The sequence below is a fragment of the Acipenser ruthenus genome, chromosome 7 (assembly GCF_902713425.1).
Source record: "Acipenser ruthenus chromosome 7, fAciRut3.2 maternal haplotype, whole genome shotgun sequence".
Taxonomy (NCBI): domain Eukaryota; kingdom Metazoa; phylum Chordata; class Actinopteri; order Acipenseriformes; family Acipenseridae; genus Acipenser; species Acipenser ruthenus.
The window spans coordinates 38687540-38715232 of record NC_081195.1 but is presented as its reverse complement, the minus strand read 5'-3'; the positions used below and the strand labels follow the sequence as shown (position 1 = coordinate 38715232).

Genomic DNA, 27693 nt, shown 5'->3' with positions numbered 1-27693 from the left:
GAGAAGCTCTCTTCTATCAACACGCTCAGCTCAACACAGAGGTCTTACCGTACCGTCTTGAGAAGGAAAAAGAGAAAACGCATCCAATATATATTTATATATATATATATATATATATATATATATATATATATATATATATATATATATATATAATAATCCCCCCCACCCTTACTAGCAGTTAAATATTTATTCCTGCGCATGCCCCTGAACTCGAACGTTGTTTAACCCACTCTCAAAATAAAATGTGGTGTGGAATTTTGGCAGCTTATTTCTTGGGAATCAGCAATACTACTCAATATTCCAATTCTTTATTTAGAAGCAGTAATTTATTTTCTTTATTTATTTAGCAGACACCTTTATCCAAGGCGACTTATAGAGACTAGGGTGTGTGAACTATGCATCAGCTGCAGAGTCACTTACAATTACATCTCACCCGAAAGACGGAGCACAAGGAGGTTAAGTGACTTGCTCAGGGTCACACAATGAGTCAGTGGCAGAGGTGGGAATTGAACTGGGGACCTCCTGGTTACAAGCCCTTTTCTTTAACCACTGGACCACACAGCCTCCTAATACAAGTACAGCGCAAATGAGGAAGCTATATTTTGATATAAAGAGATGCAAAATAGGCTAATGAAACAAAAGTGTGATACAAAATAAAAGCACACCGTCGGGTTACAAAAATAAAGATAGCCGTGCATCTCTAATAGCAGGACCCTCTTCATATCTCTAATAGCAGGACCCTCTTCATATCTCTAATAGCAGGACCCTCTTCATACCTCTAATAGCAGGGCCCTCTTCATACCTCTAATAGCAGGACCCTCTTCGTATCGCTGTTGTGCGATTCATGCTGGAGGCTGAGGTAGCTGTTCCTCTGCTTGCCTGAGCACCTCCTTACGGTCCTGGCACAGATTGTGCAGAATAGAGCAGGCAGTAATAATTTGGGGAACAAGCTCGTGGTTCACTTCAGTATGCTTCAGTAGTATCCACCCCCTCCCTTGCAATAGCCCAAATGCCTATTCAACCACCTCTCGGATTTAGCCCAGTTAAGATCTAACCCCCCCCCCCCCCCCCCCCCACAGATGATGTGTGAAAAGCAGTGTGGTCGACAACACTAAAACAAAGTATTAAAAAAGCAGGCACTATCTATCAGCAAATCAGATCTTTACAAACCATTTACGTCACACACAATGACATGTGGATTCTTTCTCGTGAAACTTTTCTCTGCGCATGTAAACAGTATTTTGGGACTTTCACGGTTAATAGCACGAGAATCAAAGTGGGCCGTCAGCATGGCTAATTTAAATCTGACCCCCCTCCCCCGCTCCTTCATTTGAATAGCATTCGGGTAAAAGTAGGAGTTCCAAAGGAAATGATATGCTTTACATGTAAACACAAAAAGGCACCATGTCCACGTTCATTTCACGAGAAACAGGTGTCTCAAGAAAAGTCAAACACTCTGTAAAGTGGCCTAATGTCAACAAGACTGTTTCGTGTTGTTTATGGTCTGGATGCAATAGCTCACATAATAGTAAATGTATTATTCCGATCTATATGCACGGTAAAACAATATACTTTGTTTAAATGTATCTATTAAAAGACGTTAAGATAAGTCCAATTCTTGATGATCGATTTTTTTTTCAATTTTGACAAACCCTTTGTATTTTGTTTTTGCAAAATGACAGCGCTTTCCGTGGTCCTGAAATTACCTTGACATAAGAAAAAAAAAAAAAGCATTTAAACAAGAACCCCCTTTGGATACTACACTAAATAACATTCATTAAAAAGCAAATGCTTTATGTAATTTGATTTTAGTATTTCTTACTGAACGCTGTAATATATCTTTACTACAATCACAGGTTGCCGAGGAATTAAGACTTTAGCTTGTTCTGACCATATACTTTTAAATAACTGTAATACTGGTATAACTTTAAAATTCTTTCATTTATTTTAAAACCAATTAAAGACATATAATATTTAGTCTTTAATGAGATTTGTATAACAAATGAAGAAGCCACATATTATCTTGTCTCACGTGACTGTTTCCATTGCTGAGAGAGAGAAAAAACCGATTGCTCATTAGCATCAAGCACCACGACATCTTGTTTCAGTCAAGCAACCTATTGCCAGTGATACAGGAGGCGAACGGTGATGACAGTCTCAAGCATGGTTTGAATCTTTGATTTCTTATGTCTGAACAAAATTGTGTTCTTACCAACAGGATTCCAAAGAACAATGTCCACCCATTTGTTGTAGCATGAGGGGGTATGTATATTTGATGCTATTTTTGATGCGATTGTTATCTTCTTAATGCATTAAATAGGCCAGAGATTTAAAAAAAAAAAAAAAAAAAATCCATTGATATTTTGTAATTTGTTAAAAACGCGTGTTTGTTGGGGAGGGAGGTGAGGCTTTGATATTCCTGCCGTGTGAATTTCCAAATAGCTAGTTTTTAACAAATGAACTTTATACAATTGTATAACATCGAAAAGAAAAAGAAAAACATGTCAATAAACTTATAAACATGTTCACAGCTTGATCGTTAAAAGAGACATTGCATGCAATTTGGAATTATAAAGTAATGACATTGTTTTGATAATTAGGTATATTCCAGATTTATAACTGCATACTTTGATGTAGTAAATCATTTTAACACTATACCACCGGCACGTGACAGTTATCTGCAGCCATCCTAAAGACAAATGTTAAAATAATCAACTGAAAAGCGATATATTGGCCGTAAAATCATAAATCCCAAAGGTCGTATAATGCCTCGAAAGGTCCTGCAGTATTTTATTCTATTTGTTTTCCCTAACCAATTGCAGTTAGCATATTTAACACCTTTTATTTTACTATTGGGCTTCTAGAATTTGCTCCCGAAAATGTACTGTATATATAAAAATCAACTTAAAATATGCTCCCTATCAGAAAAGCAGGTATCAGTTCTCGGGGTTATTTTATAGTCAAAAGATGCATCATTCTGTTGCTTAAATTCTGCTATAGTAGTTTTTTGTATATATATTCTCAGAAATTAGTTACAATTGTTATGTTACCAAGTAAATTAATATTATTTCATTGTAATGCCATACCTCAGCCTCAGCCCTAATCATTAATACCACTTTTATTGGTTACTCAGATAATAACCCTAATAATTACTTTCTCCGTTACTTCTTACTGCTGGACTATAAAACGTGACCCAAATAACGTATTCATTATTAGAGATATATGGGTGGTACACTGTAATTAGTAATTTCTGATCATTTTGTTTACTTAAAAAAACGAAGCTGAAGTTTTGGTAAAAAATCTGAAAAACGTTTCATAGTAATAATATTACAAATCACACACTACTGATATTTATAAAATGAAAATCTAATAAGACATGCAATAGCCTTCTGTGTGTTTCTGTGGCCAAAATATAATACAGTATATATTTCATTATAATTCAGTAGAATTTTGATACAGAATTGATATATCCCAGATACATTGTTTTTAATGTTGGTTGTTTTAGAAGAAAATAGTTTCTTGTTGTGTAACTGAAATAATCCTGCAAAGTAGTCATTTATCAAGAAAACCTAAACGTAACGAATTCAAATTGTTATAAATCAATTGATATCGAAAAGTAGATCAACATTAAACAGATGCATACTTATAAAGTATGATCAGTGTTTCAAATTATATGTTTATTTATTAATTGGATAGCAAAAATCTAACCATTGTGTTTTGTTTATTTTTTGTGTAGCAATTATTTTAGGTGCACCTGGTGCATTTTATTTTCTCAGCTTTCTAGCAGAACCTTTCTGTTTTCTCTTTGATCTCAACAGTGGCAAATCTTAACAGCGTTGCTCTTTAACTTTATCAGCTGGTTCTACAGACCCAGTTAGAACTAATCTTGAGCCCCTTTCACACAGGCACTCCTACCTGGGTCCTGGCTAACCAGGTCACAATCCCGCGTAGTGTGAAACCACATACCTGGGTCGGACCTGGGTCCAAAGTCCCAGTGTGAAAGGGGCTTTGGACTCTCTAATGTTACTCTGGATAGTGGTCCAAGATCGATGCTAATCCAGGTCTGCAAAACCAGACGTAAATAAAACCTTCTGCAGCTCTGGCCAAAAGTTTTGCATCACCTAGAATTTTAAGATCAAGACATAATTAAAAAAAGAACTCCATGAACATAATTTAGATATTTTATTTAACATCATGTAATCAAAGAAATTACAAAATTATATTGCAAAAATCTAACGGAAGCCATAATAGTAGTACAATATTTCATGTTAGATTTCAAAATGTCACATTTTTCAATTTTAGTCCGTTTTCATTAAGTGCATGGAAAACCACAAAGTGGTATTACAAACTATTACAAACTGCTAACCAAGGTCATGTCTCTCGACACAAGGGTTGTACCGACAGACTGGAGAATTGCAAAAAAGGGAGACAAAACCGAACCAGGTAACTACAGACCAATAAGCCTGACTTCTATTATATAGAAGCTTATGGAAACTATAATAAGATCCAAAATGGAAAATTACCTATATGGTAACAATATCCTGGGAGACAGTCAGCATGGTTTTAGGAAAGGGAGATTGTGTCTAACTACCCTGCTTGATTTTTTTGAGGATGCAACATCGACAATGGATAATTGTAAAGCATATGACATGGTTTATTTAGATTTCCAGAAAGCTTTTGACAAAATCCAGCATAAAAGATTAATTCTCAAATTGAATGCAGTAGGGATTCAAGGAAATGCATGCACATGGATTAGGGAGTGGTTAACATGTAGAAAACAGAAAGATTAGAGGAGAAACCTCAAAATGGAGCGAGGTAACCAGTGGTGTACCACAGGGATCAGTATTAGGTCCCCTGCTATTCCTAATCTACATTAATGATTTAGATTCTGGTATAGTAAGCAAACTTGTTAAATTTGCAGACGACACAAAAATAGGAAGAGTGGCAAACACCGTTGCAGCAGCAAAGGTCATTCAAAATGATCTAGACATCATTCAGAACTGGGCAGACAATAAAAATGTGCGCGCAGTTTGTAAACTTTCTTATATGCTTATATATGTAATTCAATATGTTATCGTAACATTATTCAGCAGGTTTCATTCGACTTTATGAAGTAAAATTTGTTAATTATACAGGGTGATGCAAAACCTTTGGCCAGAGCTGTAGTTTGTTTGTAAAATAACCTTGCACAATGCCACAAACTGTAGACAATTGGGTTGCTTGCAGTTTAAGTATTGTACATTACACATTATCTTTTTTGTGACTGTTTGGCTTCTGTGAGTTGCTTTACAAGGAACTGTAGAGTGTAAATATTTAACAGTAAGTGAATTATATCACTGTAATTTGGTACACATTTTTTAAAATGATAATGTGGTTTGTTGTATCAGACAAATACAATTATATCTGTATATTCAGTTTCTTTTTTTAAATTGAAAAACATACTGACATTTAAAGCAAGAATGAGCACTTGAGAACTTAATTGTCTGGTTACACGATGTTATTCAGAGGGGGTTCTTTTAAATTAGTCCATTATAGGGCATTCGGTTTTTGTGTCTCTGGAATTGCTGACATTTTGGTTGCCATGGTTTGGTTAATTCTATAGGGTGATGTAAAACTTTAGCTGTAGATTACATTACTACCTCTATTACAGCTGTGGTGACCATGTAGGTTTTTGCAGTAAGCCTGCCTATGTGGCTGTATATGCCAATTAATAAACACATGCCCAAGAACATGGTTGCTACTCAACCCTTTTTTTAGCAAAGCTTATTCAAATGCTCATCCACCATTCATTCTGAAAACTTTGTCTGATATAACCATGCACTTTACTGTGATAGATTCAACGGGATGTTTAAGTAACATTCAAATGCTCCTTGCTCAGTTTTCACAGACAGAGCGGTAAACCATTGTTGAGTGACTACAAAGCTGCCTCATGCTATGTCCCTGCTTATATGGTAGGAGGTCTATCAAGAGCTCATTCATAAAGTAAATGGGTTTGGTCGGTCAGCGTAATGCAGTGGACATTAGCTTACAACACCAAAAAGCAGACGATTCAAAACATTTTTTTAGAATTGTCAGTTTCTTCTTCAGGTGCTTGCTAGCACAATTCCTAACTGTAGCCACCAAATATCATTGTCCCTCTAGGGTGTCCATACAGTAGCTGATATCTGAAAGACTGAAAGTTTATTATGCAGAGACTTGAACCACAGCTACAATGGTATATCCTTTAGCCAGTCAAGCTTAACCTGTCGGCTGGCCCTGGACCAAGTCTCCAAGTGAAAGAAAATCAAAGCCAAAGTATCTGACTCATGTGCATTATTTATTTTTTTTGTTTAAATTTAGTCATTGCCAATGTTTTTTTACCCTGGTTTTCTCCCTAATTTGGAATGCCCAATTGTTATTTGTATCCCGGTTCACTACTGCAACCCCCTGGTGACTCGGGAAACAGAGGCTGGAACACGTGTCCTCTGAAACGTGTTCCTGTCAATCCGTCATTTTTCGCACTGCGCATCCACAGCGAGGCCACCAGACCTATAGTGCCGGAGGACAACACAGATCTGATGGCTCCACTGCAGAACTGCAGGCACCCAATCAGCCACAGGGGTGCTGGTGCGTGGTGAACCGTGGATTCCCCTGCCGACCCAGGCGCCGCTCGGCCAATTGTGCGCCGCCCCTTAGGAACCCCTGGTCACGGTCGGCAGTGACATAGTCTGGATTTGAACCTGCGATCTCCAGGCTATAGGGCACATCGTGCACTCCACACAGAGTGCCTTTACTGGATGCTCCACTCGGGAACCCCTCATGTGCATTATTAATCCTTATTTTCTTATGTCCACTTTGATTACAATTGATCTCTGCTAAATGGTAGTTATTAAAACCCTAAAGAGCTATAGTGTGGGTATGATAATACCATATCAGATTTATCTTATATTGTGTTCTTGCTGTTGTTTAGATTCTCTTCATAACATGTTTAACTTACAAGTTCATCCGGTATGCCAGGTGTAACCATTAACCTGCTCCCCTGCAACACTCTGCAATGGCTGTAAGAAATACACCAGTAAGAAATACCACTTAGAACAAACATGGGTCTTACATTCACTGGGGCAGAATGTTGCAGGGTGGCAGCTTAGTGGTTCCATTCTGCTGTACGGGGTGTTCAAAACTTCTGAGTTTTAAAAAGCCACCAGGATGTGATGACTGAAGCAGAACAATGACCCTAAGTTAATCTAAACAGAGGAAGAATATGATAGTTATAGTATTTCACACCATACAAGATCTGTTAGAATCCTTCAAAGCTACTCAGAGCTTCCCTGGTCATTTTAATCACTGAATCATTACTGAGAAAGAAGCTGTGAGCATTCAAAGTCTTATATTTACAAAAGCCAGCCTGTATTTTCTCTATATCTGTCATTGGTGAAAACAAAATTGTTCTTGAAATTGTGCTGTGTACACTTTGCTCGTCAGAAAAGTATTTTTCATTTAATTGAATCCTCACTGAAGCATAATTCCCATAGGCTGCAAGACATGATGGTTATGACACAATTACCTGTTTAAAAGCTTGACCTACCCTCACTGTATTCAGAGTAACTTCTGCTAGGTCTAAAACACACTCCTAGGGTAACATCAGGTAGTCCATGATTAGTGCTAATCGAGGTCAGTGGAACCAGCCATATTTGTTTTAGTGAATTTCAAGAAAATACAAAAGTGGTAGCAGACTGTATAGAATAAATTAAAACCTAGCATACACTGATGAACTGGTTATGCAGACAGCATTCCTGGTATTACTTCTTTAAATAAAAGCTACTTCATCATGTTGACAGTCGATTCCCATCACAATAGGCAAGATTGCAGATCAGATAGGATTTGATACAGTCAGTTTGGTTGGTTGGTGCTTCCTTATCAAAGACTGGGTTTCTGGTGTGATGACTCTGAGGTCTGGAGAAGAGAGTTTGCTGCACCATAACACAAGGGAACCAGTACAGTTAGGTTTCCAGTCATGGCTCTATTGTACACTTCAATCCATACCCATTACCCTGTCTGCTATTTCAGTCCTGGCCATCTCTCAACAAACTTAATTTACTTGTGACCTAAGACTGGAGACACAGAACCAGAGCCTGTCCAAACACTACAGGAGTCCATGGGTGTTAATTTGGGAAACAGGGTTCAGACTCTACCCAATTTATAAGGGAATTGCCTTTCCTTTGAAGGAAAGTTGTGAGTTGTAATAGGGGTGGAAGCCTACAGCGTGTCAGGAGGAATAATTAAACCGAAGAATTAAGAGGGATCGGAGTGGTTCCAAACCTTGGGCACAACAAGTTGCCGATCTTGGATGGGGGTCCACAAGGAGCACTGCATTTACCTTTGAGCTCATGGACTAGGGAGTTAAATAATCTGGGCTTGGTTCTCCACACCACAGTGTCCCTACTGGTCAAGTACAAGACAAGGCCAAGTGGAGAACTCCAGGCTGTTTTCCAAAGTTCGGTAGCTTGGCAGCATCCACTGGTTTGGGTCACTGAAAAGAAACCTCCTCATGGTTCGTCATAGGTGACAGGTTGGAATATTGGACTTGTTTTTGCATACTCACCGTGTGTATCAATATTAAGACGTTTCATTTTCTTCTTCTCTTTTCCCCCCTAGATCCGATTTTTAAATTTAAAAAACAAGGCCAACAATGGTTTATGTCCAGGAAATGGATAACATCAAACCCTCCCTGGATTCAACCCTCCTAACATTCCTCTTGTTCCACAATTCCAGCCAAAGAGAGAATTCCACACCCCCAGCTATCATCAGCCCTGTGAATTACTATGTAGATAACAACAGAAGGAACACCTCGTATGTTCCCACCTACGAGCTCACGGCAGGAGAGGTGGCAGCAACCAGCCTGGTCTTTGGAATATTATGGCTGTTGTCTGTTTTTGGGAATGCACTTGTTTGCCTGGTGATCCATCGCAGTCGTAGGACTCAATCCACCACTAACGACTTTGTGGTTTCCATGGCCTGCGCAGATCTGCTCATCAGTCTGGGGAGCACCCCGTTTGTGCTTCTCCAAGTGACTTCTGGACACTGGATGCTGAGCAGTGTGATGTGCAAACTGGTGCGCTATGTCCAGCATCTTTCCCCTGGTGTCCAGATCTATGTCCTGCTCTCAATCTGCATGGACAGGTTCTACACCATCGTCTACCCCTTAAGCTTCAAAGTGTCCCGGGAGAAAGCCAAGAAAATGATCATAGCTTCCTGGATCTTCGATGCTGCCTTTGTGTCCCCTAACTTTTTTTTCTATGGCTCAGAGTGGGACAACCATTGCAACTTCTTCCTCCCGGGCACCCGGGAAGGGATCTTCTATGGCATGGTCCATCTGCTGGTGGGATTTCTGGTCCCTTCCACACTGATCATCTTGTTTTATCAGAAGGTTGTCAAGTACATCTGGAGAATAGGCACTGATGGCAGGACAGTAAGGAGGACCATGAATATAGTGCCGAGGACTAAAGTCAAAACAATCAAAATGTTCTTGATGCTCAATTTAGTGTTTTTGATTTCCTGGATGCCTTTTTACATAGCTCAACTCTGGCACCCCAAAGAGACGAATTTGAGACAGAACGCTCTGGTTTTCATGGCCGTCACCTGGCTAGCTTTCAGCTCTTCGGCCTCCAAACCCACTCTCTACTCCATCTACAATGCTAATTTTCGGCGCGGCATGAAAGAGACCTTTTGCACGTCCTCTATGAAATGCTATCGGAGCAATGCCTACACCATCACCACAAGCTCACGGATGGCAAAACAGAACTATGTGGGCATAGCAGAGATTCCAGCAGATGCAAAGGCTATCACCAAAGACTCCATATATGACACCTTTGATAGAGAAGCGAAAGAGAAAAAAATGGCCTGGCCTATCAATTCAAACCCTCCTAATACATTTGTGTGAAAATTCAAAACTAGTGACTGCTCTTGACAAGTGATATGCACAACAATAACAACAACAACAATAAAAAGATCTGATCTTTTACCATTTTTTTGTTGAAAGAGCAGAGCCTCCCAGTCTCTCACTGGTATAATATGTTTTAGAAAGAATAGTTACTGGAATGTCAAGACAGTTTAGCCAAGGGTTATTGCGTCCAGTCTGTCTTGATCCTCCTTCTACTGAGGAGCAACCAAGGCCACATAATGGAAAAAGAAAGCATTTTAGGAAAGACAACCTCTGCCTTGAAGAGGTTGTATTAAATTGGAAAGAGGGGAGCTGTAGCCACACTCCTGAACTACAAGAAGCTGTCAATTCAACTACTTCTACCTGCAACTAAGTTGTTTCTAGTTTAAATAATTGCTGTTTTAGAAAAAATAGGGGGAAAACATGGCACTCATTTTAAAATTGTACCCTTCAACATAAATCAGATGCTATGCTGTTTTGCTAAATGTATTTATGATTTACTGCCTTGTTTTATTAATTTACATTTTTTAATATTGTGAACCTGTCTTTGATTTTTGTGACCATTTAAATACTCATCCCAAATCAAAAGAACTGCATGTAAATAGAGGACTATACCTCCTGTTTTATATACAGTTAAAGTTTATCTTGAGATTAACTAGCATTTTATGCTCCTACAAAATATCCTATTTCTCTGTCTTACATTATGGCTTATCCATAAGACAAATTATTTTTGCTGCCTCATTATAAATATTCTATTAAAATGTACATTTCACAATCAAATACCATTATCTTATAGGGTCCCTGAGATTGCCCACACATAGTTCCTGGCTGTGTGAAGTTGCCTGTCTTCACTTGGGATTAAACAGGGAGCAAGCATTGGCTTTGGCACTCCCGCAGGTTAGGGAGGCAAAATGATCTGGGACTTTCTCATCACTGCGCTATAGTGGACTCTACTAGGTAGGTGTCTGGTGCGCTCAAAAAGCAGGCCTTAGTCCTCCAAGGACTGTTAGCTCCCTGATAGCCACTATAAAGCTCCTGGGTTTAGAGAGGCCATTAGCTTGGTCGGGGTACCAGGGTGCCCACTGACCTTCAGTTTTCCTGAGCTACTGTGGGGATTGCTATGATGAAAATCGGACATTCTAAATTGGGGAGAAAAAGAGGGGTACAATAATTGAGCTTACAAAAAGATTGTGTTAAATATTTGAAGTTGGTATCCTTCATCAATATAGAACACTCAATAGTGCTGAATTTAGAAATACTAAACTTGATAAATTCAATGACAAAAGTTTTTTTCTTCAAAATGTTTATTTTAGTATTTCTAAATCGTTTTTACCCTTAATTGTAAAAGGGGAGCAACTTAGCACTCGACCAAAAGCTTAGTACATCTGCTCCATCCTGTATAAAAGTTTACCACAGTAAAAGCAAAGTGTTAGCAACACCAGGGAGGCAAACATGGCAAACCAGTGTAAATGATGGTAAAAACTGTGCAAGAATACCGTGGTAAACTTTTCTAAGGGATAGTCCTCGAGCCCTTTCTCTGTATCATCACTTGTGTGGGGGTTTGTTTGGAAGTGCAAAATAGAGCAGTGTTTGCTTTTTTAAACTACAGGCTCCATTTTCATCTTCTCAAAGGAAATTTCACTTAAAACTTAATACAAAATCATGGAGCCATTGATTCCCCACACTTCTCTATTTGTTAAGCAAAATATCTGTCCAGGCTTGTTTCTATCTACACGATGTTATCATCATCTAAACTCCCATTGTGCAGGTCACTGCTGATTTCTTCTTACTGCACCTTAACCAAACATTGTATTTTTGTGTGTTTTAAATGGCCCATATTTTAGCATTTCTTCCCAGATAACACATTTATGGCCACCTTCAATCCAGATGACACTGTCCTATATAATTGTATAGCTCTTCATTAAAGTAATTGTAGCTAACAAATGGTTCACAAGTTTTGCATTTACATTAACTACATAGGTCTCAATTGTCCAGTTATTGAAGAAACACATTATAGAAAACATATTTTCTTTTTAAAACAGATACATGGTACTACACTAGGTTAAAGAAAGTACCCACTGTCCTTCCAGCAAGACATGTTACTGGCTGAAAGTATACCAGTCAATAGGGGAAGCAGCTGATTGGTTATTGACAGGAAAGAAGTTTATTGCAAATACAATTTATGGAACTATTTTGTTAGCAACAATTACTCTAAGAAGTTCAGATGAAGAATATATGGTAGTAGCTCAGACTTCGCTGAGGAAACAAGCTTACAATTCATGTGGGAATATTCAGACTTTATTTTTCACCCTTTAAGAGCAGGCTAAATATGGTTTTATCTACTAAAATCGGACGAACACTGACTGGCAGAATGGCCACCTCTTTTGTTCTTTTACTTATTTTAAACATTTCAATAAATGTATTGTGGAAAATAAGCTACCCACAGCAGAATTACCAATAGAATAATTTAATCAGAATATATTATCACAGTGTTTTATGTCCTGTGTTACTTTTGGACAGTAATGCATGAGTGAAGTAGCCTTATTTGATTTTTCCATGGCTTTATTTCCAGTGTAATTTTTTTACAGCACTGTTTGCACCAAGAGGGAACAACTGGCTGTGTGTTTTTATAAAAGCATCAGGAAAGTGTTATAACGTATATTACAGGAATATATTTTTGCATGTACTTACCTATGAACATGAAGAATACAAGGATACTGTTGTAGTCAAAAGTTTACATACCCCAATGGAAATTTATAATTTCTAGACATTTCTCGAAAACAAAAAATTTTAGGAAAAATCTTTTGTAGCAAAAGTTTTGCTTTTGTGGATGAGGAAAAGAAAAGTTTCAAGAAATAGATATCTACAATTATTTATTTCAGCAATTTTGTTTTTGCAAAACTCCAAAAATGCTAATTTAAAAGTGTTCATACCCTGACAAGGAAAATGAACCATTGAGACCTATGGTTGAAATGGAAACCCCAGTCCCACTTGCAGCCAATTCACTTTGAATATATTTGGCAGTCAATCTCGGATTGTTATTAACCTTCCTCACAATTCTTCTACTTGTTCTTGTAACTTTTTTTTTCCCTCATCCTCATCCACAAAAGCAAAACTCTTTGTCTTTGTTTTCGAGAAACTTCTAGAAATTATAAATTTCCATTGGGGTATTTAAACTTTAACTACAACTCTAAACATATCCCTGTGGTTCTGTGAGCTTCACCCAACAATGGGATTATTTTGTTGTAAATCCCTGAAGCTCGTCAATATTCTGTACAAACCGTAATTTTGTGTAATTAGGCAACATTTGTGGTTCCCGGCCTGGTCTCTTTTGAAATTAATGGCATGATCGGCTCTACAACACGGAACCTGTCTATTCTGGAATCGGGCATGATTTATTTGTAAGTCTTGTCTGCGTAAAATCAATGTAACTCTGATTGTGTAGTCCGACACTAAGTCATGTGATTCCCCCCAAATTCATAATCAAGTATGTTGCATAAACAGACACATGTCAAGCAGGTATGGTACATCTGCAGTAAAATCCTTTTTACATTACGGAGAAATGTAAAATAAAAATTGATACAATCCTTAATTACAGGGTATACCTAGACTGTACACCTACTGTACAGTATGTACACTTTTTATGTACACTATCTGTTCAGATAGTTTGTAATTTATACCTACTGCTTTTTTTAGGTACAGTATTAGATTTTAGAGTACCTCTGTAATACAGTACACTGTATAATCCATCTTGATTTTCTGGTCCCAACCGAAGCCGGATTACAGGTTTTACTGTACATTGAAACGAATGGATGGCCACTTTACCTCCATAATGGATGTTTGAAGAATCTCATCCATAACCTCTGTTCGACTTCGCACTAGAAGAGTGAATTACCTAATCCCCCCTTCCTGAGGTTCAAATTAATTGCTTTGGGAGTAAAAAAAAAACAGGTAGCCCCGAATGGCCTCCTCTCATGTGTAAGTTTGTTCTTAAGTGATTCTTAAAAGGAGACAAAGTTAACCCTAGATAATACAATAATCACAGACCAGGGAACACAGTTGGAAATTAAGTGGAACTGTGTTGGTTACAGCTTAGACAGCAAATACTAAGCTTGCTGTAGCTTCAGTTTTACAGAACTATAAACAGAAAGTGATAATGGAATTTAAAATCATATTTCACGGAACAGATGAACTTGTACCACTATCTAATATTGTGTTGATCCTTCAGTATTCCATGTAAAGGTTATCTAGACTCAGTACAGCTGTTGAATGTTTGATGACAATTAACAAATGCAAATACAATTGCCTTAGCAACAGACCAACAATAGCTAGTAAATAGGCAATGGAGTGCCGCAAGATTAAGAATGAGGTCGGACTTTGGGTTCAATCAAAACAGAATCTGCCGAGCAGCAGCAGGCCTGACATTTGTTATGTTCCCTGTATCACTCTTATCTGAGAGAAAGCAGCAAAGTCCTTTAACAAAAGCAAATGCAAATCAATTCTGTTATTCAGGCTATTATAATCTACATTTATGAATGATGCATTTGTGACCAAGGGTTACCACATCAAGTCACTTAGCTACAGGTATGTAATATATAGCCGATGTGTATGTGCGTGCATTTACAGTATCTGACCAGCAAAGTCATTTTTCTGGGCCATATAGTGAACACAAAGCAAACGATTTCATCAATTTATTAAAATAATGTTTTATCTCAACCCCCGACACTGCCTGGCCACTTTATTAGGGCTTGTCTACATGATTGGATTTGGGTTCACCCTAAAATATAGATGAAAATTAGGATGAGTACGTGACCATAAGAAAATGTATGAATGAGAGGAGGCGATTCGGCCCAATCTATGCACATACAATTCCTAGTAGCTTACTGATCTCAAAACTTTCTCATGTTGGGTCTTAAAGAATACCAGTGATACAGCAGGGCTCAAGCTGTGGGCGCAGCACAATTGCAAACAGTCTTCCAGAAATTAGGAAAGACACAGATCTACCAGCATTCAAGAGGCACGATTGGGGCTCCCGAGTGGCACATCCGGTAAAGGCACTCCGCCCGGAGTGCAGGATTCACCCTATACCTTGGAGATCGTCGGTTTGAATCCAAGCTATGCCACTGCCAACTGTGGAGGCAAAGTGAAACAAAAGTGGTCGCAAAGAGAGAGAACTGTGGATGCAAACAGTTAGTCACTATAGCTGGGTTGGAAAACTTCAGTGAATTCTATTCTTCAAAATGATCTACATATCATGTTGTATGGTCCCATCAAGTACCATACAAAATGAAATGTTGTAACGTAAAGTAAGTCTAAGATGGTGAAGCTGGAACATGTTTCAATACTGGTTGATTTGACATAGAATGACCCAAAACATTCTTATATCGGCATTTCATTCCGGTGAAGCCAATTAGTCCTATTGTATGAATTATATTGCTTTACATGTAATAGGAACCCACCTGCTGTGCACAGGAAACTATGTGGAGTCAGAGCAGCCTGTTACCTGCACCACAGAGCTTCTAACACTATCAAATGATAAACGGGCTTCAATGGCGTCAAAGTGAAAACAAGCTCTAGAAAACCAGAAGATTAAAAGAACACAAAGTCTCTTAAGAATGTTGTTTTGTTCTTCAGATGCAAACAGGGTTTTCTTTATGGTTTTTCTTTCCTATCAAAGAAAGATCTTTGGTCTGTAAGACTAGGTTGTAGACAAGCAATGAGACAAAACTCTTAATTTCAAACAAAGTTTAATGCTATGAACTGTAATATATAATTCTACAGTTTCTCTTTCCTCTAACAGCAAAAAATATACATTTTCATAACATTTTTAAATGCTTGTAAAAATATAACATTTGCCACTTACAATATACTCTTAAATACATTTACATTCCATTGAAAAAATATAATGCAAGGGACAACTTATTAATATTGACTTATTAAAAAAAAAAAAAGTAATCCAAAAGAAGGTGATTTGTTCTTTTGACGAGACTGGCATGAAGACTTCTTGACTACCCAGGCTAGTCTGTGTAGAACAAAACCAATTTTTAAATTAATACATACTATGGTTTGATTATCTATTCACAAACATATGCTTTTTATTTATTATTGAATTTAGTGCTCAGGAAATGCAAGGGACAATGGCCTTGGCTACAGTCAGATATCATGAGAGATTTCCCTCACAATTCTGGAACCTCATCTCAGCTCTTCAGTTTCTCAAGTGGGGACAAACCTGAGACCATCAATCATTTCACTTGTGAAGTGAGACAATTTCTACACAGACTTGCTGAGGTTAAAGGTGTGAAAAGGAAGTGAATTATCTACTGTGTCACCTTTCTGGGGGAAAACTTAAAACCAACACTACCCCCCCACTTCACTGCTTTATTTACATATTATGGTTAAAGAGTTTTTAGAAAAACTACTGTAAGCTCCAAATGTATACTAAACTTTATTAAGTTTATCAAAACAAGTTGAAACAGCGGTTAAATAGATTTGTGATGTTCTGTGAACTGGGCACATCGCTTCAAATAACATATGCACCACTCTTTTTATGCAGATAAATCAGTTTTGCAGTGGTTCAATTTCAGGACTTTTGGGGCACCCAATGCAGTAATCTGATCAAATACCCAGGATTATTTTAAGTAATTGTATACTCATGTGCAAATGGTATGTAAAGTTAATCTCCCAAAAATACTGGATCAGTTGGTCTTATAACAAAACTGTAAGATTGAAAAGCAATGGAACAAGCACCATTCCCTTTATACACAACCTTCAAGAGGAAGCAATGAAGCTTGCCTCTACACAGAAGGGGTCTTCTTTTACTCAGACGCAGACCACAGCTCTACTGTAAAGGATCAAGGCATCAGGAAAGACTACACAGCATAAAACAACAGTCCTCTCTTTGATATAAAGTACAATCAATATAAAAATACATTTATGTTAACATAAATACAGTACTTGAAACGCTGAAAAGTGCATTAATATTTTACCATAAAACACAAAACCAAAAAATGATACACACACTGACATCAAAATCAAAGTACTCTAAAGCCATAATACAAATGCATGAATGGGATCGAATAGCAAGGTTGGGTTAAAATACCTGCAAATACAGAGAATCCTAAGCCTGCTATCCTGCCTGTTAAAAAAGATGGTTTTAGAATTCCAAAACAACATGGCTGTCTTAGTCATGACTTATCAAATTCTCTTGAATGGCCATTGTCTGACAATACAATAGTTACGATCATACTTTCAAAACACTTTCTTCCTGTGCTATCATTCAATGGTAGAACAAAGACATTGCTAACATTTTCATATTTTGGCATACCAATGGTATCACACTGGTATCATATCAGTACCTGGGGCCGTATTACAGAACAATTTCCTAACTTGCTTTCCTATCTTATCTTTCATGGCTAAGATAGGATTTTTCCTAACTTGGTATTACAGAAGCATTTCCTAAGTCAGCATTGTCTACAATTTCCAAAGTGTCTCCCCCATCCTAACATTAGTTAGGAAATCCTGTCTAGTCACAATCTTATCCATAAACGACTGATCGAGTCTGAATAGAGCAGGTTACAGCTCGAGTTTCAGGTAACTGTCACCAGACTAGACGTGCTTTTAAATGACGGCATCTAAACTCGATTCAGTTGTGGCAAAGAAATACAGGGCTCAAAATTTTACTCAGGAAAAGAATAAGGATTTGATCGCAGAAAAATCTACAATAAAATCTAGTTAACAACAATACATAAATACCGCTATTTAAAAAAAATAATAATAAAAATGAAGCCATACTTATTCAATTTCAGTCATGAACAAAATTATATTTTAATTAGGAATGCCAACACACAATACTATCTCACAGGCTAAAGTAAAGCTAAAAATAATAAGAGTATTGTGATATGTTTGTGTGTCTGGTGTGAAAGAAACTGTGTACAGTAATATAATTTTGTGCATTAAAGAGTCCAAACTTGTATTTTTCGAGTTACATTACATATATGAGCTGCTGGTTATAGTTCAATGGTGCATCTCACTGTATAATACAATAACACAGCAGAATCAACACAGAATGCTTCATATCTTATTACTCAGTAAAGTTTGAAATATCAATAATCATAATCACCGACAGTAACTTGTAAGTGTGTCAAATTCAAACTCCATGCTGTGTACGGTTTGTTCAGATCTTGCAAACTAAAAATGTTCTTTTTCTAACCAACAGATAAGAAAGGTTCCCCAGAGTCCTAAATGTTAGGAAAGAAACTTAGGTAATGACCAAGTTAGGAACGTTCTGTAATATGCTATTTCCTATCTTAGATTAAGATAGGAAAATAAGTTAGGAGAGCATTTTCTGTAATATCAACTCTCCTAAACTTGTAGTGAGGACATTCTATCTCTGAAGATAAGATAAGAATGTCACTTAGGATGCTTTTGTAATATGGCCCCAGGGTGCTACTGATCAGTTATTGGTGATGTCAATGCATTCAGATATATCAGTTTGCAGGAAACTTTTGTAACAATAGGTACCAGAAATTGTGGTCAAATCCCACCCCCTACATAAATATACATTCATTTGTGGGTTTACAGCCCCAAACAGACCACACAAGACAATAACATTGTTTTGGAATGCTTCAAACTTTTGAACAATATAATATCACTGTAAGTGTTACCTTACTTATATTCTCAAAGGCACAGCACCACCTATCCCCCTGTTAAAGAAATATTTAAAATTGCCACTGTTTGAGCTAATAGAGCAATGTGGAGATATATTTTATTCAATAACATGAAACTTGAGCTGTTTACCACTTATAAGTAATCTTGTAGTTGTGGAATTGGTCAAAAGCTGGTCAAATGATCTCGACAGTAAAACTTCACAGGTACATGGGGAAAAGCAAACCTGATCTGGTTCATAATGGACCTGTAAGCAATCTGGTACATTTGGAAGAGTAGCTTTATACTCACTGCACAGGTCTATTTTAATGATCTAAAGAGCAGCTGATATTAACAGCTCCACCCATATAAACTGCTCTACTGTAGGCCTTGTTCCACCTTGTTATTGTATTTAGTGAAAATGAAAGAAATTCCAGCTAGTAATAGCGGGGTGTCAGTATTTTGACAGCTGGAGGGAGATGTGAAAATGGTACCTAGGAAAGACCAAAAACAGGCTCTTAAAACAGTAACAAATACTCCTTTTAAATCACATTCATTATAGCAGGTCACAATAAATGACAACATTTCACATTTCAGCAGCATTAAACTCATTACCATGCAATCTACTAAAGATAGTAGATATTGCATTATCCCATATACATATATTATCTAATATAAAATATGGAAGAATTTTGTCTTTTTTTTTTTTTTTACCCACATACTGTTTATGCAAGAAACTTTCTTCACAATTCCTTTGATGAAAAACATCTTCCTTCTGAAAAAAAAAAAACATACAGTATAAATTATACATTGGTATACAATTCAATTATATATTGGCATACAATTCAATTATCTTTTGGCTCAGGTTTGAGAAATGAACAGCAATTAAAGAGAAAATGATAAAATAATGGCTGTTTATTCATGCATACAGTACTGTAAAGTCACTAGGAGAAATAGCTTTTATTATTTCTCTACAAAACATTAGTTGTGCTGTACAGTATACATTTTTAAAGTATATATATATATATATATATATATATATATATATATATATATATATATATATATACATATACATATACACACACACACACATACATATACAGTGCCGTGAAAAAGTATTTGCTCCCTGTCTGATTTTCTGAATTTTTGCATATTTTTGACACTGAATGTTATCAGATTTTCAACCAAAACCTAATATTAGATAAAAGGGACCCTGAGTGAACAAATAACACAAAAATTTGATACATATTTCATTTATTTATTAAAGAAAGTTATGAAACACCCAACGCCCCTGTGTGAAAAAGTAATCACCCCCTTAGACTCTTAGACTGGTTACGCCACCTTTAGCAGCAATAACTGCAACCAAACGCTTCCTGTAGTTATTGATTAGTCTCTCACAGCATCGTTGAGGAATTTTGGCCCATGCAGAACTGCTTCAACTCAGTGACATTTGTGGGTTTGAGAGCATGAACTGCTCGTTTCAGGTCCTACCACAACATCCCAATGGGGTTTAGGTCTGGACTTTGCCTAGGCCATTCCAAATCATTGTCTTGCTGCATGACCCAGCTGCGCTTCAGCTTCAGCTCACGGCCGGATGGCCTGACATTCTCCTGTAGAATTCTCGAATACAGAGCAGAATTCATGGTTCCTTCAATGGTGGCAAGGTGTCCAGGTCCTGATGCAGCAAAGTATCCCCAAACCATGACACTACCACCACCATGCTTGACCGTTGGTATGAGGTTCTTACTGTGGAATGCAGTGTTTGGTTTTCACCAGACATAATGGTGCCCATGTCGGCCAAAAAGTTCCACTTTTGACTCATCTGTCCATAGAACATTGTTCCAGAACTCTTGAGAATCATCCAGGTGCTTTTTGGCAAAATTGAGACGAGCATTCATGTTCTTCTTAGTGAGCAATGGTTTCCACCTTGTTACTCTGCCATTAATCCAATTTTTGCCCAGTGTCTTTCTGATGGTAGAGTCATGAACACTGACCTTAGCCGAGACGAGAGAGGCCTGCAGATCCCTGGATGTAGTTCTAGGGTTCTTTGTGACTTCCTGGATGATTTTACGCCTTGCTCTTGGAGAGATTTTGGCAGGACGGCCACTCCTGGGAAGATTCGCTACTGTCCCAAACTTTCTCCATTTGGACAATATGGCTCTGACTGTGGTTCGGTGGAGCCCCAGAGCCTTAGAAATGGCTTTGTAACCCTTTCCAGACTGATAGGCATCAACAACTTTTTTCCAGAGGTCTTCAGGAATTTATTTTGTTCGTGGCATGATGTGACAACTTCACTCTGATGGTAAGTGCCAAAGTTAGTCAGATTTATATTGGGCAGGGCTGGCCCAAATCAGGCCTGGTTGTTAACCAAAGTACTCAAACAGCTGACCCTAATTATCCCTTTAATTGGGTTGAGTTGACTGGGGGGGGCAATAACTTTTTCACACCTTAAGATTGCACACCAAACAAATGAAAGAAGCATCAAACTAATTTTCTCTCTCAGACTATATATACTATTACAACCCACAAAAAAATCTGACCAAATACAATGTGAAAAATGTGCAAAAATGCAGAAAATCAGACAGGGGGCAAATACTTTTTCACGGCACTGTACATTGCAGACATCCGCAAACTCTTCACTACCTCGCCTCCCTCCCCACCCATACCCTGTCCTCTGCAACCCCTACTATTCTACTCTCCTTCTCCTCCTTTTCACCCCTCTTGAACGCCGATCTCTGCTCCAGAGCCATAAACCCACCACGTGTGCTCTGGACGCCCTCCCCACTCACCTCTTCCAGGCTGCTGCCCCTGCTCTATTCCCTTTTATTTCCTCTCTCCTCAACACCTCTCTGCTCTCTGTCTGTTTCCCCTCTGCCTTCAAACAAGCCTGCATCACCCCCATCTTAAAAAAACCCTCCCTGTATCCCTCATCCCTCCAGAACTAGCACCCTGTCTCCCTCCTTCCATTCCTCTCTAAAACCTTTGAGCGAGCGGTACACCGCAAGCTCTCCGTTTTCTTGGCAACAAATTCTCTGCTCGACCCCCTTCAGTCTGGTTTTTGCTCAGCACACACCACTGAAACTGCTCTTCCCTCCGTCACAAACTCTCTCCTCTCTGCTTGTGCCGCCTCCCTCTCCTCTGTCCTTATTTTCCTTGACCTGTCTGCTGCCTTTGACACAGTTGACCACTCTATTCTCCTGTCCTCCCTTGCTGACCTGGGACTCTCCGGCACTGCGCTTGCCTGATTCTCCTCATGCCTCTCCGAGTTCACGTACCGGGTGTCCTGGCTCACCCTCTGCCTCTTGCTCTCTTTGGACATGTGCCCCCCAAGGCTCAGTCCTGGGACCCCTCCTGTTTTCTCACTACACCCGCTCCCTGGGTTCCCTCATCTCCTCCCATGGCTTCTCGTATCACTTCTAAACTGATGATGCCCATATCTTCCTCAGCAACATATGTAGAATTCGCCCCTTCCTCACCGACTACTCCATGCAGATCCTAGTTTAGGCCCTGGTACTGGCACACCTTGACTACTGCAACTCCATCCTGGCTGGCCTTGCTGCCTCTGCTACCCGTCCGCTCCAGCTCATCCAAAACTCTGCTGCTAGCCTTGTCTTTTCCCTTCCTTGTTTCTCCCAGGCTACACCGCTGCTCCATTCTCTGCACTGGCTCCCTATCGCTGCTCTCCAATTCAAAACTCTTGTACTCGTCTATCATGGTCTTAACCTTTCTGTTTCCTCCTATCTCCAGACTATCGTTTCTCCCCACACCCCCTCTCGCCCCCTCCGCTCCTCCACCTCCGGCAGACTAGCTGTACAACCCCTCCGCTCCCCCGCCTCCAGAGCCTGCTCCTTCTCCACCCTTGCCCCTCAGTGGTGGAACGACCTACCCACGGATATCAGGCCTCCTCAAAACACACCTGGTCAGACCGCATCTGTAAACATTACAACTCTCGACCATACTGGACTATATGGCACCCAAACTGTACCAGTATTTGCATCAGCGTGTACGTGCACTGAACTTATTTTAAATCATTCTCATCCATTTATCATACTTACTCCGTGTTCTTACTGGACTTTACTCATATAAGCAAATATTTACTATACGTTTTAATTGCTCTTAGTCAAACTTGCTCTTGTCTATAATTTACTGTATTCTTTATTTTGCTCTTACTTGAATTTGATCTTATTGTACTTTCATAACTGCTCTTATCTGTATTATGATATTCTGTAATGTGATATTTTATAATGTGACACTTTGTACTGTGATATTTTGTAACAATTTTAAGTTGCCCTTGTATAACAGTTGTCATACAGAATCCTATGTCATGTCCAGCAAATCCACTGAAATAAGTTGAAAACATTGTCGGGTAAATCATCGAATGCTGGTTTACAATCTAGGGAAATTATGCCAGTTACCGGCCATCGATGTGAAAACAGCCTCTGAAATTATTGATCAGCTTCTCTTGAAGACCGCAAAACCTGAGTAAGATCATTTCCTGCACACACAAAAAACCACTCGGAAGCTCCTCCCTTGATGTCAAGTGCCAGTGCATTGGCTATTCCGTGAATCCCCCCTCAGATGTGGGAAATCAGTCTGCTTTCAATTCCCAAATGCCATTTTATGTCGAAAATTACTAAAGTCAACCCTCTTTATACTGCCTGGTAAGGGCCATGGGCAAAAACGGGCAATAAGCGAGGGTGGCGTTATAGTGAGGGTAAAAACACACACACACACACACACACACACACACACACACACACACACACACACACACAAACCTTCTATGTTTGCAATAAATTCAAAAGTTTCTTTTTTTAGTTATACAATTACAGTATCATCTTTTCCCATCTTTATGAAACATACATGGTTACTTTTGAGGAACAGTTTATACTATATATATATAAATAAACACTCATTTAGTGTCACTCAAACGACAATTCCATAAAAACAAAGCATACAAAATTTATTTATTTTACTGTACTGGTCATTTGAACTTTACTGTTTGTGGCACGACTGTAAGCCTGCTGAATACTATCCCCCATTGAACGATGCCATCTATTTATTTCACAAAGCAATTTAAGCTCAACAGCATTCTTTTTATGCAATTAAAAAAATGTTGAATATGTACAGGCTTTTTTTAAATGGAAAGTAAAAAAAAAAAAAAAAAAACCACTATTCTGCTATCTACAAAACTGATGCTTTAGTTTAAGTCAGCCTTCGTTTGTGCAAAACCTGCACGTAAACAAACACACCGTACTTTTTTTTTTACTGCGGTTTATAAAAGTCACTTATTTTAGACTGTGTTAAGCCTTTTTCAGGTTAAACAAATCGACCTGTTCCATCAAGGTAAGCCATTTGTTTTTATCCATTAGAATGTCTCCGATTGTCCTTCGATTAACAGTATGCCTCACTTACGCGAGAAAACATTTACTGTTTTGCTTTGGAGCGGGAGTGTTGATGGTATTGGTATGAATGTTCAGTTAACAACGAATTAGGAAAGCGAGTTAAAGGTTAACTGCAAAACTTTGTTGTTTTAATTGACCATGATTATTTCACTGGCACTACAATGAGGGAAACTACAATACTTATATTTACGTTTGCATGGTTTGGGAAGTTGGCGGATGGCGGACAGTGGGGTGGCGATATAACGGGTAAAAATAGCACTGTTTTTATATTGGTGACATTTGTTCAGAGAGACTAGCTGGCGGAATCCGAGGGTGGTGTTATAAAGGGGGGCGGTATAATGCGGGACAAGTGTATAAATGGGAATGTTAAATGTAATGTTTATGGCAAATAAAAAAAGTACAAAATATATGTATTTCAGGGACTATTTTTTTCAGTGGAAAGATAAAACATTTCACATTTTTTCCTTAAAAAAGATAGTGTAATTATTTTTTTTAAAAAAATGTAGCCATTTTATAAGCGAAATAACCCACTCCAGGGTGTGTGGTAAGATAATTCTTATCACACTTCCTGGGTGGTTGAAGGTAACGCACCCAGGGCATGTAGTAAGAATTGTCTTACCGCAGACCCTGTCGTGGGTTATTTCTTACATACACAGCTATGAATCAGATGAAAAATATCCTAATGAGAAAATCGGTCTCCAATGGCACGTTATAATAAGGTCAAGATCCTGATATTTTTATGACAGTAAATTCCATTTATGAATCAACAGAAAAAATACTCATTAAACACAATTACTGCCAGGATGAAGCCGATGGTAATTGTTATGCATGTGGCCCAGTGCATTTAAACACATATTCAACTGTGTAGCAAGTATTAGGGATTTACTGAAGCAAAATGAATACTTACATAGACCATTGCTGTTTCCATTATTCTTTCCATTTTTGGGTGGCTTGCTTGTGCTTTGTGGTGTTTTGTTATGCTCGTCCCCTGTCAGCAATGCCTTGATTTCTGATGGGATCTTACCCTGATCCATTGCAGCGCACCACTGCTTGTACTGAAATAAAAACAGAGATTAAATTACTAATGTTCCATGGTGTGCAGAAATAGATTTTATGTACTTAACATCCATATCTAAAACCCATGATTGACAACTAGATATTTCAAGTGTCCTTAGAAATGTGTCATCATTGCAGTAAATTGTGGGATTGTAGTCCCAGCCAAGGTGTTATCTCCGACTAAAGTTTTTTGCTTTTCTTGTTGCTCATCTCCATAGGAGTTAGTATGTTTCTGTCATGGCTGCATCAACATTTGTACTTATAAATAATAATAATAATAATAATAATAATAATAATAATAATAATAATAATAATAATAATAATAATAACAACAACAACATTTAAAACAGAACATTGTCGGGTCAATATGTAAACTATACATATTTTTAAATGTAGACAAAAACTAAATTCAAAATATAATTTCGAAAGACTAAATCCCCCTACACGTCCTAAAATTTTATAATATTATTATTACTGCAGATGGTACAGCATAGCCTGGGACAGTATACAGCAATCAATAGCGATTGAACAGTCGTGAAAATAACTGTTGAAAATAAAATTAAATTTGACAAAAATATCTCCTGTGGGTCTGGTAAATGTTGTAGCCATCAGGATTTGCTCAAATCAAACCACGATCCAAAATATAAAACTCTTCAGTTTGTTTATTTGACTTACTGGATTCCAGACTGAAAAACATGGAGAAATCCTATTGGCCAGTTTAGGCATCAATCATTCACCGTTTAATTGACGTGATCAATGCACCACACATGTCTACATTGGCGCGGGCCAAGTGACAGTTATAAAATTACAAAGACGAACTCAAAACCTCAAAATTATCGTATTTACCAACATTTATCATAAAATAGCATATTTACATTCCCCTAAACAGCACAGTTTGATTATTTCACTCACCATCACCTCTTTGAACACGTATGCAAACATGCCACTGAGCGAGTTCCTTCGCATGAGCAACACAAATTGTCACATTGCTGCGATTGCTATCAATCGCCGCCCATGTGGGTGAGATGGCAGTGTGTCAGCTAGTTCGATATGGCACCAGTGACACCACAAAAAAATGTTTTTAGCTCTGGTTTGTAAGTTCTGCAGTGACAAGTGTCATCATGTCTTTATCCGTGAAGAGAAAGGTGGACCAAGAGTGCTGTGTGTTTCAAGAGAAATGGGCAATTTCGCATTCCTTTGTGGACATGAATGGAAAGGTAACGTGCTTAATTTGTAAGCAACATGTGGCTGTTGTGAAAGAATACAAGATTAAAAAGACACTATGAAGCAAACCACGGCAAGCAATCGTTGTCACTTTCCTCACACAACAAACCTAAAGGTTGCACTACGGCACCTACCGTATTTACTCGAGTATAAGTCGAGAAATTCAAACCCAAAACACAATCCTGAAGTTGGGGGGTGGGGGTCGACTAACACACGAGCAAACATATGAACTGATCTATAATTTATAATAAGAGCCTATATTTACTGATTACGATGACAGGCGGCAGCATGAACGCTACGGAGGGGCAGAATAATAATAACAACAACAACAACAACAACAACAACAACAACAACAACAACATTACCTTTTCTATTGTATGACCCTGCAGCATAGTGCTTATGTGGGAAACAGCTGCACCTCCATTGTTGTGGGCAAATCCTTGTTGCCCTCATTGCCAGAGCAAATGCTTCTAATTTCTATCAAATCAAAATGTAAACATCTCAAGATTTGGCAAACACGATTCTGTGACATTGTCTATATATATATATATATATATATAAAAACGAAACCCAGGTTTGTTTACATCCAGGAGCTGTCACGTAAAACACAGACACAGTTTCACTGAATTACAGCCAGACCACCCCGCCCCCCACATTCCATTGAAATACATACTTCCGTGTGTGCTAGGAAGGAAGTGGGCATGGGGTTTGTATACTAAAATAATACTATTGTATGCTTCTGGCAGGATGGCTTGGGTGATGACGTCAAACCCGGAAGACAGTGGACAAGACAACAGACTGCGGTAATGAAAGTGCTGATTCGCGAGTTTAATTTACAAATAAAAGATTTAAACACAAAACACTCAAAATACACGGCACATGGGCCAAAATAAACAAACACGGAACACAAATAGCAGCAAATAGTATGCTTGTTGCAAAACCAGCATACGTAGCAATTTCCCGTAGCAATAGTTTTCACAGCTCACGCTTCATTCCGCCTGTACACACTCCTCACATGGAAGCTGCAGGTCTTTTATATTATGACCGAGGGATCAGCTGGCTCTTAATTATCTTGTTAACCCCTCTGCCATAGTTTGCACGAGTTTAATAAATCTGCATGATCAGCTAATTAAATAATTACTAGCTGACAGTCACGCAGTCTCACGAGTACAAAAATACAAATAGTAACAGTGATGGCGGACAGCTTTTCGTCCGCCCTTTACACAAGGTCGACTTTTGTTCGAGCAAATACGGTGTGGTGAATCAATAATACGACTGTCAGTAACATTTCATTGTCAACTACCTTCTATTTCAAATGAACACACTAGTAGCGTATATAAACACATATTATCAATCAATCCGAATTTCGAAGGCAATGTTGATGCTGAAATTGTAATAGAAACGCCGTTCACTATTTGTGTGACTTTTAGACTTTTCCGC

The 27693-nt window shown here is 38.3% G+C and overlaps 2 protein-coding genes across 5 annotated transcripts in view; one reads left to right on the top strand and one right to left on the bottom strand.

Moving 5' to 3' along the window:
• The window catches only part of LOC117414903 (probable G-protein coupled receptor 19), a 37859-nt gene extending 22200 nt beyond the window's left edge, over positions 1-15659 (top strand). For 2 of the 3 annotated variants that reach the window (XM_059026919.1, XM_034024754.3), the window contains one exon: positions 8638-15659. In XM_059026919.1, coding sequence (XP_058882902.1) covers positions 8672-9922 — 1251 coding nt within the window. In that variant the 5' untranslated portion in view covers positions 8638-8671 and the 3' untranslated portion in view covers positions 9923-15659. Of the gene's footprint in view, positions 1-2125; positions 2266-8637 lie in introns of those variants that run through there. The other variant, XM_034024753.3, reaches the window with a different exon arrangement.
• The window catches only part of LOC117416281 (cAMP-responsive element-binding protein-like 2), a 25601-nt gene continuing 13560 nt past the window's right edge, over positions 15653-27693 (bottom strand). Inside the window, exons 3-5 of one of the 2 annotated variants that reach the window (XR_004546522.3) lie at positions 24881-25028; positions 19288-19340; positions 15653-19059 (exon numbers count right to left, since the gene is read on the bottom strand). Coding sequence is in view for 1 of the 2 variants with exons in the window: in XM_034027404.3 (XP_033883295.1) it covers positions 19339-19340; positions 24881-25028 (150 nt within the window). In the remaining variant the exon portion in view is untranslated. Of the gene's footprint in view, positions 19341-24880; positions 25029-27693 lie in introns of both variants that reach the window. The other variant, XM_034027404.3, reaches the window with a different exon arrangement.